This window comes from Xyrauchen texanus, chromosome 28 (assembly GCF_025860055.1).
Source record: "Xyrauchen texanus isolate HMW12.3.18 chromosome 28, RBS_HiC_50CHRs, whole genome shotgun sequence".
Lineage (NCBI taxonomy): Eukaryota > Metazoa > Chordata > Actinopteri > Cypriniformes > Catostomidae > Xyrauchen > Xyrauchen texanus.
Genome location: NC_068303.1, coordinates 592,687 through 608,146, shown reverse-complemented (window position 1 = coordinate 608,146; position 15,460 = coordinate 592,687). Strand labels below are relative to the sequence as shown.

Here is a 15,460-nt window from a genome sequence, read left to right as displayed (position 1 = left end):
TTATTCAGGCAAATGCAGGACAGTCATTTTGAAGGAAGGACCCCGCCCTGCTCGCCTGGGATGTTGTTGTCATTGTACAATCTCTATTTCTGATATTTGTATTCATTTATAGTCATAAAAATGCCCTTGTTTGAAGGCTTGGGCAGTGGAGGAGAGAAGACAGCAGTGGTCATTGATTTAGGAGCGGCGTACACAAAGTAAGTGACTGTTAATAATATACATAAAAGACGCTTATATATAAAAGTGTTATATTGTCATGACGTAACAATATTTGACGCAACACTTGCATAAGTGTTGAATAAACAATTGCAATTATGTTTTACTAAGCAAAATGTGCCATGGTCCGTGTTGGGTGTAATCTGATTTCAAAGTAATTAGTTACTGTAATCTCACACTACAATTCTAAATTCTTGCAATCAGATTACAGTTACTGACTTACAATTAAATACTTGTAAGCACATAACTTGGGTTACACATAGTTTATAAATAATGGTATTTGTTTAGAATACATTTCAGATATGCATCTGTTTGTGTTTCTGTGCTGCAGGGACAATGCAATAAACACGGAGAAATTATTGACATTATCAAATCAAATCACTTTATTGTCACACTACCATGTACACAAGTGCAACAGTAGGTGAAATTCTTGTGTACAGTTCCGAGCAACATAGCAGTCATGACAGTGACGAGACATATACCAATTACAATAAACAACATACTTACACAGCACAATAATTGCGAATTTATTGAGTTAAAAAACCCAAAACTTTATCTGAAAACTGTATTAGAAAGAAACGTAATAGTAATTAGTAATGTAATTACTTTTACAATGAAGCAGTCATTAAAGTAATCAGATTTACAATTTTAGTCATTTGTAGTTGATCATTATTTTTAATTAATTTTTTTCCCAATTTGTATCGCACAATTCCCAATGCGCTCCAAGTCCTCGTGGTGGCGTAGTGACTTGCCTCAATCCGGGTGGCGGAGGACGAATCTCAGTTGCGTCTGAGACCGTCAATCCACGCATCTTATCACGTGACTTGTTGATAGTGTTACCGTGGAGACGTAGCGCGTGTGGAAACTTCACGCTATTCTCCGCAGCATCCACACGCAACTCACCACATGCCCCAACAAGAGCGAGAACCACATTATGGCGACCAGGAGGAGGTTACCCCATGTGACTCTACCCTCCCTAGCAACCGGGCCAATTTGGTTGCTAAGTAGACCTGGCTGGAGTCACTCAGCACACCCTGGTTTCAAACTCACGACTCCAGGTGTGATAGTCAGCATCAATACTCGCTGAGATACCCAGACCCCACGTTGATAACTATTTTTGAGTAATTTACCCAATACTGACCATGGTACAAAAGTAATATATTACTTTTTATTTGTTATTCTCAGACTTGACGTTAATTTTATTTTGTTCTTCCACTTTTGAATTTTGAGTAATAAAACAACCGAAAATCGAATTATTGACTTTGCATCCTAAGTACCCCTAGGTGGGTCGTAACATTACAAATCTATGTGCTTAAATATATATATTATATATGCATTGTCATTTCGTGAATGTACAGTATATGCATTTAAAGGAATCCTGTAAGCATGTGATATATATTAAGAGCGTAATGTGATGTGTTGATTCTTTGGTACAGAAGGTTGATGGCGTGCATGTGAAAGGTTTTGTTTTCCTGTGTTTGTGATGTGTAGATGTGGTTTTGCTGGAGAGACGGGACCGAGGTTCGTCATTCCCAGTGAGATTAAACACCCTGGATCTCAGGAGGTGAGTCTGGAGCAAAATTGTATGCGAACATGATTGTGAATATGTTGTGGTTCTATCTAATCCGAATGAACAACTAAAGATGATCATGCTTAGCAAAGAAGTTTTACATTGCCATATCTTTATTGAAGATTTGGTTTAAACAGGAATGCGTGAAAAAGTGTGAAAATCGTTAAAATAATCATGTAATTGAAGTGATTCAGTTTTGGCTTTTTTCCTCAAGTGTTTCTTTCAGGGAAGTGCTGCTGAGTTAAATAAATGTGTGTCTTTTGCAGGCTGTTCGAGTCGTCCAGTACAACATCAACACAGAGGAGTTGTACAATATTCTGAAGGAGTTCATTCATCTGCTGTACTTCAGGTAGGAGACATACTACATGTTTTAACCCTTATTTAAAGATTTCCTGTTTCAGTGGCATACCTAAAATTAAAGGCTTACAGCATTACAAATATAATTGATCATAGTGTCCAAAAACATCTCCAAACAAATAAAAGATAATAATTGTACATAAGAACTAATTACACATGCAAACACAACAATGACTAAAGGTTTGCATAGCATGCAGACATGATTTTAGTCATGAGATTTCACAGAATGAGTTTCATTCTGTGTCATTTGAGTCATCATTGAGTCTGTGTCGTGTATTTGGCGCCATCTCCTGGTGGTCATATGTAACATTGTGCTTCATGTGGATTATCTAATGATCTATACATCTGATTATCTTGTGTGTGGACTCCATTGAAAGATAATCACAGACTCTAAATAATCATATGTGAGATTTTATGTTCAGTTTATGTTTCGTAAAGTTATAAGCAAAAACATGGCATACAAGCAACATAATTGTCAAAGACATATATTTATCTGTTACTCGCTATATTTTCCTCTGTGAGTAAAATGAATCAGCTGGTTGTATTTTACTCTTTAAGATCTTTCCAACAACATATGACACATGAATATTTGATCAGTTTGATGTTTTTATTGATTGCAATAATATTTACAGTGCAAATGTTTAATAAATAATCAAAAATGAACACTTCTGATTTATCTGCAGATTTTAAAGCACATGTTCAGTTTTGGTCATAAGGTCACATGCATTGTAAAGTAGAGCTTCTAAACTTTCAAACGATTCCTATTTTGTGTTGCACAAGACTGCAGTTATTAATATATTTTAATAATAAATTATCCGAGCTTAAAGGGTTAATGATATTTGTTTTAGTGGTCAGACCTGCATCTAAATGGCACGTGATTGCGTCTGAACTCATGATGCTGTTTTCTCCTTTCAGGCATTTGCTTGTGAATCCTCGTGATCGTCGTGTGGTGATCATTGAATCCATCCTGTGTCCATCGCACTTTAGAGAAACGCTCTCCAAAGTCTTCTTTAAACATTTCGAGGTAAAACTTCAAGCCTTCTGTGATTATGTTTAAACTCAGACAAACTTGCTCAGACAAGCTCTTACAAACTTGTTCGTTTATACACTGATCAGCCAAAACATTAAAACCACCTGCCTAATATTGTGTAGGTCCCCTAGGTATCACGTGGTAAATGGTCTGCACTTATATAGCGCACCAAAGCGCTTTACACTGTCCCAATCACCCATTCACACACACACACTCATACACCAACGGCGGCACAGCTGCCATCCAAGGCGCTAGCCGGTTCAGTGTCTTGCCCAAGGACACTTCGGCATGGAGTCGTGTGCGCCGGGAATCGAACCGCCAACCCTGCGATTAGCAGCTGACCCGCTCTACCACCTGAGCCACAGCCGCCCCTAATGTCTGAATGCTATCCTGAGATGCGGGTTGGCGCTGTTTTGGCAGTACGAGGGGGACCTACACAATATTAGGCAGGTGGTTTTAATGTTGTGGCTGATCTGTGTGTGTGTGTGTGTGTGTGTGTGTGTGTGTGTGTGTGTGTGTGTGTGTGTGTGTGTGTGTGTGTGTGTGTGTGTGTGTGTGTGTGTGTGTGTGTATCTGTTGTAGGTTCCATCAGTGCTGTTTGCTCCGAGTCACCTGATGTCTGTTATGACTCTAGGCGTTCAATCTGCTCTTGTGATGGATTGTGGCTACACAGAGACTCTTGTGTTACCAGTATCCCTTTCTGACTTTTGGCACAAGTCGACATGAAGTCAAAATTTTTTGGGGGGGGTGGGCTTATCATTGGGATACATGCAGGTGCTGTGTAGGGTGAACTCAACCTTCAGACAGTAATTATGTTAAATAGTCTACAGTAACCATGAGCACTGTGTCATGTGATGCGGTTTGATGTGGAAAGATGACCTTAACGCTTTACTAGATCTATGAAGGGATCCCAATCCTGTCAGCCTGGGAAGCGCTGCCAATGGGAGGAAAAGTCATTCATAAGTAAGTCCATATAAAAGAGAATCATCTCTGCTTGAAAAGGGCTTGTAAACTAATGCTGTGTCCGACACTATTGTTTGTGTCCTGCAGGGAGTTGCACAGTCTGTTGTCCGAGCAGTGTACGGTGGACACAGACGCTGGCAAAGGACTCAATCTGCCCTCCGTTATTAGTAAGAATATCTATTTATTCAAAATTCAGTGCATTCAGAAAGTATTCACACCCCTTCATTTTCTTCACAGATTTTTTATTAACTTTGCAACTGTATTAATGACACTTGAGCTTGTGACTTGGTGCATCCCATTTATCTGGAGCATCCTTGAGATGTTTCTACACTTTGATTAGAGTCACCTGTGGCAACTTCAATTGGTTTGACATGATTTGGAAAGGCGCACGCCTGTCTATATAAGGTATTACAGCTGAAAATGCATATCAGAGCAAAATCTCAAAAAGTCATGAGTTCAAAGGAACGCCTGCAGAGATCAGAGACAGGATTGTGTCGAGGATCTGGGGAAGAATACAAAAACATTTCGGCTGCATTGAAGGTTCCCAAGAGCACAGCTGCCTCCATAATCCTTAAATGGAAGAAGTTTGGAGCAACCAGGACTCTTCCTGGAGCTGCCCGGCCAAACTGAGCGATCGGGGGAGAAGGCTCTTGGTAAGAGAGGTGACTTGAGATGGTCACTCTGATTGAGCTCCAGAGATCATATGTGGATATTGGAGAAACTTGCAGAAGGACGACCATCACTGCAACACTCCACCGATCTGGACTTTATGGCAGAGTGGCCAGACGGACGCCTCTCCTCAGTGCAAGACACATAATAAAGCACCTAAAGGACTCTCAGACTGTGAGAAACAAGATTCTCTGGTCTGATGAAACACAGATTGAAGTTTGACCTCAGTTCCAAGCGTCATGTCTGTAGGAAACAGGCACCCCTCATCACCTGTGCAATACCATCCCAACGGTGAAGCGTGGTGGTGGTGGACGCATCATGCTGTGGGGGTGTTTTTCAGCGGCAGTGATTCTTAATGAAAACCTGCTCCAGAGCGCTCTGGACCTCAGACTGGGGTGAAGGTTCATCTTCCAACAGGACAACGACCCTAAACACACAGCCAAGACAACACAAGAGGGGTTTAGGGACAACTCTTTGAATGTCCTTGACTGGCCCGGCCAGAGCCCAGACTTGAACCCAATCGAACATCTCTGGAGAGACCTGAAAATGGCTGTCCACCAACAGTCCCCATCCAACCTGACAGAGCTAGAGAGGATCTGCAGAGAAGAATGGCAGAAAATTCCCAAATCCAGGTGTGCAAAGCTTGCTGCATTATACCCAAAAACACTCGAGGCTGTAATCGCTGCCAAAGGTGCTTCAACTAAGTACTGAGTTAAGGGTCTGAATACTTATGCCAATGTGATATTTCAGTTTTATCTTTGCTTTGTTATTTTGGGATATGGAGTGTAGACTGATGTGGAAAAAATTATATAATTTAAATAATTTTAGCATCAGGCTGCAAAACAACATGTGAAAAAATGAAGGGGTCTGAATACTTTCTGAATGCACTGAATCTATTGGAGGATTCTTTTCAAAGTTTCTTGCATTGATTTCTTTTATCTAACCCAATAATGTCTACATTTTAATGTGTGACTTAAGGGCGTTTTCACACCTGGCTCGTTTGAAGCATTTGTTTTGGAACCTGGTGCGTTTTCCCCCTTTGTTCGGTTCGTTTAGGCATATATATATTTTTTATATTTATATATTTGCACTCGGATCCACACCAAAACAATCAGTCAGACCGAACCCTGGAACTGTTCGCTTGTATTGAGAATGCTATCCGATCCAATGGACCAACGAACCAAACAATGTCCTTATAAAAACCATGAACATACCTGATAGATCTTTGGAGAAGACCAAAGGGGCGGCTGTGGTTCAGGTGGTAGAGCGGGTAGGCTATGAATCGCAGGGTTGGTGGTTTGATTCCCGGCCCACATGACTCCACATGCCGAAGTGTCCTTGGGCAAGACACTGAACCCCAAGTTACTCCCAATGGCAGGCTAGTACCTTACATGCAGCTCTGCCGCCATTGGTGTGTGGATGGGTGATTGGGACACAGTGTAAAGCGCTTTGGTAACCTCTAAGGTTAATAAAAAAGCGCTATATAAGTGCAGACCATTTACCATCAGTAGGTCAGCATGTCACTGTAATTCATCATCAAAACGCACGTATAGCATTTTGGCGACTACATTAGAGTTACATGTTTAAAATAGGAGCTGTTTTTTTATTCGGAGGTAATTATAGTACGATTTAGGGCTGGGCGATAGGACGATGTTATCGAGGATGTCTTACAAATCTCCCAATGTCGATTTCAACACTCATTGACAGACGATGATATCAATATCGGTAAATGGCAAAACCATGGATCTGGGAATTCACCAGATATAAAACCGTACCCATGAAATTTGCACCCGCCATCCGCTAAATGTGACATAAACAACACTTAAAAATGTGTTACAGGTATATCATTTTAACCGGTATATCAACGGATGCCTTAAATCCCGGAACGGCGCACAAACATTCTGACCAATAAGGGCACCGTTTGCCGACATGTGACCTTTATTGAACTGTTGCCTTGTGAAAGCAAACATACCAACATTACAATGCAACATTGTAACAATTTCAGAACAAATCACTCAAGCCTCAGGTCTGAAATCGCCCTAAGTGTTCAGGTATATTATATAAATATGACCAGTTGCCTTTTGTAAAATTGTGCAGATTGTTGTGGATCCTCTAATAAGAATTCCCTAATACAATTTAGTTGAATGTGAATGTTTAATATGTGTGTATAAGAGTTTGCAGTTTGACAGAATTGTCTATATGATGTCACAGGTGCTATCTCGGAGGACGTTGTGGAGGATATTAAAGGTCAGATGCACACTGAACTCCTCATTCACATCATTTGTCTCATGTTTGATGTTTTATGTATGAACTTACTGTATTTTTCATGTGTGTGTATGTAGTGCGGACGTGTTTTGTTAGTGACTTGCAGAGAGGCTTGAAGATTCAGGAGGCCAGATTTAACATGGATGGATCAGCGGAGGTGAGAGAACATGCTTTGAAACTTTGAGACATGCTTTCACACTCTTAAGCTGTGTTCACACTGCCAGTGACACGCAGTGACAAAACGACCTCATCTCATTCTTTTTCAACGAGAGCTGGCGACTTCCAGCAACACGAGCGACGGCAACCGTTGCCGACCGGGTGTGGTCCAGCGACGGGACAAGGTTGAGAAATGTTTAACTTCATGCAAATGAAGAGCGACTTTCAGGACTGACAGTCAAAGAGAGTAGAGGGTAGAGCTCATGTGATTCTATTATTTTAATAATAATATTAATTGTAAAGGAACACTGCTGTTTAGACTCTCCGTACACACCACTAGCGACCTAACCGCCCGCCACTGGTGACATGCAGCGACAAAGTAGCTGTCAGTGTGAACGCAACTTAACACTTTGGTGGATTTTGGACAATTTTTCACACTCAAATTTAAAAGCTCACCATTCACACATACTGGGGAATAATTGCAAAAAACATTTCAGAGAACCCCCTAAATAAAAGAAAATAAAAAAAAACTCGAACTTTGGTTGTCCTAATTTTGTAAACATGTAATTCTGTTTCTGTTCACTCTACGTCACTTGTAGTATCATTTTATTCCTCTAGGTGGCAGAAAGTGCTAGAATTTTGTTTTTCCTCTATCACCTTCCATTACAATATACAGATGTGAACTGTAGGGGGCGCTCTAACACATTATACCCCTCACAGATGTGAACTGTAGGGGGCGCTCTAACACATTTTACCCCTCACAGATGTGAACTGTAGGGGGCGCTCTAACACATTTTACCCCTCACAGATGTGAACTGTAGGGGCGCTCTAACACATTATACCCCTCACAGATGTGAACTGTAGGGGGCTCTAACACATTTTACCCCTCACAGATGTGAACTGTAGGGGGCTCTAACACATTATACCCCTCACAGATGTGAACTGTAGGGGCGCTCTAACACATTATACCCCTCACAGATGTGAACTGTAGGGGGCTCTAACACATTATACCCCTCACAGATGTGAACTGTAGGGGGCTCTAACACATTATACCCCTCACAGATGTGAACTGTAGGGGGCTCTAACACATTATACCCCTCACAGATGTGAACTGTAGGGGCTCTAACACATTGTACCCCTCACAGATGTGAACTGTAGGGGGCTCTAACACATTATACCCCTCACAGATGTGAACTGTAGGGGCGCTCTAACACATTATACCCCTCACAGATGTGAACTGTAGGGGGCTCTAACACATTTTACCCCTCACAGATGTGAACTGTAGGGGGCTCTAACACATTATACCCCTCACAGATGTGAACTGTAGGGGGCTCTAACACATTATACCCCTCACAGATGTGAACTGTAGGGGGCTCTAACACATTATACCCCTCACAGATGTGAACTGTAGGGGGCTCTAACACATTATACCCCTCACAGATGTGAACTGTAGGGGCTCTAACACATTATACCCCTCACAGATGTGAACTGTAGGGAGCTCTAACACATTATACCCCTCACAGATGTGAACTGTAGGGGGCTCTAACACATTATACCCCTCACAGATGTGAACTGTAGGGAGCGTCTAACACATTATACCCCTCACAGATGTGAACTGTAGGGGCGCTCTAACACATTATACCCCTCACAGATGTGAACTGTAGGGGCTCTAACACATTATACCCCTCACAGATGTGAACTGTAGGGGGCTCTAACACATTATACCCCTCACAGATGTGAACTGTAGGGGGCTCTAACACATTTTACCCCTCACAGATGTGAACTGTAGGGAGCTCTAACACATTTTACCCCTCACAGATGTGAACTGTAGGGGGCTCTAACACATTTTACCCCTCACAGATGTGAACTGTAGGGGGCGCTCTAACACATTTTACCCCTCACAGATGTGAACCGTAGGGGGCGCTCTAACACATTATACCCCTCACAGATGTGCTCGTCCATAGACATTCAGTCTAATGTTCAGTTCAAGCAACACTCTCATTATTTCATTGAATATCTCGGCCTCTGAGTGGACTACAAGCTCCAAGAGTCAAACTTAAGACTCATTGGAAAGCTGAGATTTTATCACAAATAGTCGAAAACATATTTTTCTGATGATTTGTTCAGCATGCTTTTCCTTCTGGATGGCATATTTTGTTCTGGATATCTAAGATATAACATTGGATTATTCACACACAAGCTCACAGACAAGTAAATAATGGCACATATTTTCGTGAACTCCCTAAGGTAAAAGCAGATGTAAATTTTGAGCTATTTGGAGCTTACAGCAGCAGTTATTGGAGCCTAAAAGAGACGTCTGTATTTCATGACTTACAGAAATCATATTTCACTTTGTGATTCTTTTGAAAATCTTTCTAACTGTGGTATTAGTGCAACAGAATAAACCTTACAGTCATAATCCTGAGAATAAGAGCTTTCATTTGATTTATGACTTGTACATTTTTATATAAATATTTCTACCACCTCTAGGGGGCGTTAATTTTCAATGCGATTGTTTTGAGGCCTTATTTTGTTATTTTAAGTAACATAAATACAAAAGTGATGGTTTTATTTGAAAAGTTTATATTTTAAACTTTTTTTTTCACTGACTTATGTATACGGAGACTTTAACGTTTTAAGCGCAAACAGCTTTGAAAAAAAAACACAGAAGACTTTATGTGACATAATTTTTTATATTGTTACAGATAACTTATAAATGAATATACAATTTAAATTCTCAATTTAGCATTTACATGATAAGTGCCATTAAAAAATATCAAAGATTTGATGCTGCTAACCCAAAAAAACGTGTGCACCCTGAATCTCCCGTAATTGCGTTAAGCCAGCCAATCAGATTTGAGCTTGCCAGTTTTGTGTGCAATCAGAAATTTCTAAATGTCAGAATGTTTAATTCAGATCTTGTTGCTCCATCAGAGACCTGCTCCTCCTCCAGATGTAGAATATCCATTAGATGGCCAGAAGATTCTTCATGTTAAAGGCTCCATCAGGTAAACGCCTGCAAACCAGACGTAATTTATCTTCATAGTTTCACTCAAACTCACATTTTGAACAGAAATCAATGAGCCATAAGTGAGATGTTCAGTGTCTCTTACAGACGAAGTTTTGTTTATTAATCTGAGTTTGACTGTTTTCCAGAGATTCAATTGCTGAGATGTTGTTTGAACAGGATAACGAGGAGAAATCCATCGCCACTCTGCTGCTCGACACATTGGTTAAGGTACTGAACATCTTCAGATCAGCTTATTGTATGTTACAGCTATACGTAAATACGTCTACACATAAATAACTGTCTGGAAAAGAAAGACTATCACAGAGGCTCTTTTCACTTGAGACAGTAAACAACTACTCCGACCACCTTAGCAACAAACCACAGCATCCTATCATCACGAGCATGTTGTCACTGTTCACCATGTTTATGTATTTATTTATCCTCAGTGTCCCATTGACACACGTAAGGTTCTGTCAGAGAACCTGGTGATAATCGGTGGAACAGCCATGCTTCCCGGGTTCCTGCACCGTCTGCTGGCTGAGATTCGCATGCTGGTGGAGAAACCGAAGTACCGAGATGCTCTAGCTACAAAAAGCTTCCGTATCCACAGCCCACCGGCTAAACCCAACTGCACTGCCTGGTTAGGAGGTGAGCGAGGAAGGCATAAAAGAGAACAACTCGTACCCGCAGGGCATAAAAGAGAACAACTCGTACCCGCAGGGCTTGAAGCCAAGAGAACAACTCGTACCCGCAGGGCTTGAAGCCAAGAGAACAACTTCAGTACCACGAGGGCTTAAAGCCATGAGAACAACTCGTACCACGAGGGCATAAAAGAGAACAACTCAGTACCACGAGGGCTTAAAGCCAAGAGAACAACTCAGTACCACGAGGGCTTAAAGCCATGAGAACAACTTCAGTACCAGCAGGGCTTAAAGCCATGAGAACAACTTCAGTACCACGAGGGCTTAAAGCCATGAGAACAACTCAGTACCGCGAGGGCTTTAAGCCAAGAGAACAACTCAGTACCACGAGGGCTTGAAGCCATGAGAACAACTTCAGTACCACGAGGGCTTAAAGCCATGAGAACAACTTCAGTACCGCGAGGGCTTAAAGCCAAGAGAACAACTTCAGTACCACGAGGGCTTAAAGCCAAGAGAACAACCTCAGTACCGCAGAGGGCATAAAAGAGAACAACTCAGTATCCAGAGGGCATAAAGAGAACAACTTCGTACCACGAGGGCTTGAAGCCAAGAGAACAACTCAGTACCCGCAGGGCTTGAAGCCAAGAGAACAACTCAGTACCGCGAGGGCTGAAGCCAAGAGAACAACTCTCGTACCACGAGGGCTTAAAACCAAGAGAACAACTCAGTACCGCGAGGGCTTAAAACCAAGAGAACAACTCAGTACCACGAGGGCTTAAAGCCATGAGAACAACTCAGTACCGCGAGGGCTTAAAGCCATGAGAACAACTTCAGTACCACGAGGGCTTAAAGCCATGAGAACAACTCAGTACCACGAGGGCTTTAAGCCAAGAGAACAACTCAGTACCGCAGAGGGCTTAAAGCCAAGAGAACAACTCAGTACCACGAGGGCTTAAAGCCAAGAGAACAACTTCAGTACCCGCAGGGCTTAAAGCCATGAGAACAACTCAGTACCACGAGGGCTTTAAGCCAAGAGAACAACTTCAGTACCACGAGGGCTTGAAGCCATGAGAACAACTCAGTACCAAGCAGGGCTTAAAGCCATGAGAACAACTCAGTACCACAGCAGGGCTTAAAGCCATGAGAACAACTTCAGTACCAGCAGGGCTTGAAGCCAAGAGAACAACTCAGTACCACGAGGGCTTAAAGCCAAGAGAACAACTCGTACCACGAGGGCTTAAAGCCATGAGAACAACTCAGTACCACGAGGGCTTAAAGCCAAGAGAACAACTTCAGTACCACGAGGGCTTAAAGCCATGAGAACAACTCAGTACCGCGAGGGCTTTAAGCCAAGAGAACAACTCAGTACCACGAGGGCTTTAAGCCAAGAGAACAACTTCAGTACCACGAGGGCTTAAAGCCAAGAGAACAACTTCAGTACCACGAGGGCTTAAAGCCATGAGAACAACTCAGTACCATGAGGGCTTAAAGCCAAGAGAACAACTTCGTACCACGAGGGCTTAAAGCCAAGAGAACAACTTCAGTACCACGAGGGCATAAAAGAGAACAACTCAGTATCCGCGAGGGCATAAAAGAGAACAACTTCAGTACCACGAGGGCTTGAAGCCAAGAGAACAACTCAGTACCCGCAGGGCTTAAAGCCAAGAGAACAACTCAGTACCGCAGGGCTTGAAGCCAAGAGAACAACTTCAGTACCAGCAGGGCTTAAAACCAAGAGAACAACTCGTACCCGCAGGGCTTAAAACCAAGAGAACAACTCGTACCCGCAGGGCTTAAAGCCATGAGAACAACTCGTACCCGCAGGGCATAAAAGAGAACAACTCGTACCCGCAGGGCTTGAAGCCATGAGAACAACTCGTATCCGTAGGGCTTGAAGCCATGAGAACAACTCGTATCCGTAGGGCTTGAAGCCATGAGAACAACTCGTATCCGTAGGGCTTGAAGCCATGAGAACAACTTCAGTATCCGTGAGGGCTTAAAGCCAAGAGAACAACTTCAGTATCCAGTAGGGCTTGAAGCCATGAGAACAACTCAGTATCCGTGAGGGCTTAAAGCCAAGAGAACAACTTCGTACCAGCAGGGCTTGAAGGCTAGAGAACAACTTCAGTACCGCAGGGCTTAAAGCCAAGAGAACAACTCAGTACCACGCAGGGCTTAAAGCCAAGAGAACAACTTCAGTACCACGAGGGCTTGAAACCAAGAGAGCAACTCCTACCATGGGGCTTGAAACCAAGAGAACAACTCAGTACCAGCAGGGCTTAAAGCCAAGAGAACAACTCAGTACCACGAGGGCTTGAAACCAAGAGAGCAACTCCTACCACGGGGCTTAAAGCCAAGAGAACATCTCAGTACCACGAGGGCATAAAAGAGAACAACTCAGTACCGCAGGGCTTAAAGCCAAGAGAACAACTCGTACCCGCAAGGCTTGAAGCCAAGAGAACAACTCGTACTCGCAGGGCTTGAAGCCAAGAGAACAACTCGTACCCGCAGGGCTTGAAACCAAGAGAGCAACTCCTACCCGCGGGGCTTGAAACCAAGAGAACAACTCGTACCCGCAGGGCTTGAAGCCAAGAGAACAACTCGTACCCGCAGGGCTTGAAACCAAGAGAGCAACTCCTACCCGCGGGGCTTGAAACCAAGAGAGCAACTCGTACCCGCAGGGCTTGAAGCCAAGAGAACAACTCGTACCCGCAGGGCTTGAAACCAAGAGAGCAACTCCTACCCGCAGGGCTTGAAGCCAAGAGAACAACTCGTACCCGCAGGGCTTAAAACCAAGAGAACAACTCGTACCCGCAGGGCTTAAAGCCATGAGAACAACTCGTACCCGCAGGGCATAAAAGAGAACAACTCGTACCCGCAGGGCTTGAAGCCATGAGAACAACTCGTATCCGTAGGGCTTGAAACCATGAGAACAACTCGTATCCGTAGGGCTTAAAGCCAAGAGAACAACTCGTATCCGTAGGGCTTGAAGCCATGAGAACAACTCGTATCCGTAGGGCTTAAAGCCAAGAGAACAACTCGTATCCGTAGGGCTTAAAGCCAAGAGAACAACTCGTATCCGTAGGGCTTGAAGCCATGAGAACAACTCGTATCCGTAGGGCTTAAAGCCAAGAGAACAACTCGTACTCGCAGGGCTTGAAGCCAAGAGAACAACTCGTACTCGCAGGGCTTGAAGCCAAGAGAACAACTCGTACCCGCAGGGCTTGAAGCCAAGAGAACAACTCGTACCCGCAGGGCTTGAAGCCAAGAGAACAACTCCTACCCGCAGGGCTTAAAGCCAAGAGAACAACTCGTACTTGCACTCGTACTCGTTAACTTTCACAAGTTAAAACGGATTGCCAAAACGGCTTTAACAGTTTTATAGCAGTTCATGATGTGTTTTATGCAGTAATAAGATTAAATGCCAATCGTATGAACTGAAATCAGTCGATGTTGTTTTGTTTTCTCATGTAGGTGCTGTTTTTGGAGCATTGCAAGACATCTTGGGCAGTCGGTCTGTATCCAGAGACTACTACAACCAGACAGGCCGCATCCCAGACTGGTGCTGTCTCAGTACCCCCCCACCCGAATCGGTTTATGAGGCAGGAAAGACCCCCCCACCTCTGATGAAGAGGGCCTTTTCCACCGAGAAATGAACTTTGTACCCCTCAACTATAACATCCTCTGTCTAATCATTTCTTAATATGAAGACTAGGTGTAGACAAGACCGCCAGGGGCCAATCACCACCACAACAGTTTGTTTGCAGGCCTTTGCAATACTAATGAATGGTTGTGAATTTAACAATAGTACCATTTTAAATAGAGGCATTAAAGTAAAGACAGAGATAAATCTTTCAAATGCACCAATTCAGCTTCTTTTTATTTTAATGAAGGTCCGGGAGGAAAGGACATGGAAGGCCACTTGATTATAGATGTCAAGAGAAAATAAATCCAGTATATAATATCAATTATATTTACATACAATGTGTTTGACACTCAATGTGATAAAAGGGTTTGTGTATTTATTTGGATTCTAAAAGAATAAACATTCCAAAATTAGTCTTGGGTTCTCCCATTATGTTCAGTAGCTTATAAGGTCCAGTCAAGTGAACTGTACACTACACTCGACTCTGCTCGTTTTTTGGGGGGTTTTCACTGTGGATAGTAACTGGTACTTGGTACTTTTTTTAGAACCACCTTGGTCGAGATTCCAAGTGAGCCGAGCCGATACTAAATGTGACGTCAAAACCCTGCAGATCACTGATTGGTCCGAGAGAATTGTCACTACCAACGTCATTGGATTTTCGACACGGCACATCAACTCGCTAGTTTTAAAGTTAGCAACAGCGATACCAGTATCATTTGTTCACGCGACATTCGAATTATAAAAATAAATGTCTGTGTGCAAAACCACGCCGTGGTCAATAAACGAGGTGCAGACGTTCATCTCATTAGCAACGAACGAAACGACACAAAACTAAAAAGTCTTTCAGGAAGTGTTTTAGCTGTTAGCCGCACACGGCTACCACCGGACCTACCAACAGTATAGGGAAAAGTTAAACAAAACTTAAAAGTGACTACAG

At 42.9% G+C, this 15,460-nt stretch overlaps 1 protein-coding gene across 1 annotated transcript; it reads left to right on the top strand.

The window, feature by feature from the left end:
* Positions 1–8: 8 nt before the first annotated feature.
* actr10 (actin related protein 10) lies at positions 9–14,927 on the top strand. Its single transcript, XM_052095668.1, has 13 exons — positions 9–197; positions 1,708–1,780; positions 2,053–2,135; positions 3,059–3,167; positions 3,756–3,863; positions 4,069–4,136; positions 4,224–4,303; positions 7,017–7,052; positions 7,148–7,227; positions 10,161–10,234; positions 10,383–10,464; positions 10,683–10,884; positions 14,352–14,927. Exons 1-13 carry the CDS (start codon positions 121–123, stop codon positions 14,531–14,533), a joined length of 1,254 nt encoding a protein of 417 aa, XP_051951628.1. The 5' UTR covers positions 9–120; the 3' UTR covers positions 14,534–14,927.
* Positions 14,928–15,460: the final 533 nt, after the last annotated feature.

Coding starts and splice junctions, on each gene's coding strand:
- actr10 (XM_052095668.1), top strand. CDS start 121: ATGCCCTTGTTTGAAGGCTTGGGCAGTGGAGGAGAGAAGACAGCAGTG. Junction 4,137..4,223: donor GGAGGAAAAGTCATTCATAA/GTAAGTCCATAT, acceptor TGTGTCCTGCAG/GGAGTTGCACAGTCTGTTGT. Junction 10,885..14,351: donor CTGCACTGCCTGGTTAGGAG/GTGAGCGAGGAA, acceptor TTTCTCATGTAG/GTGCTGTTTTTGGAGCATTG.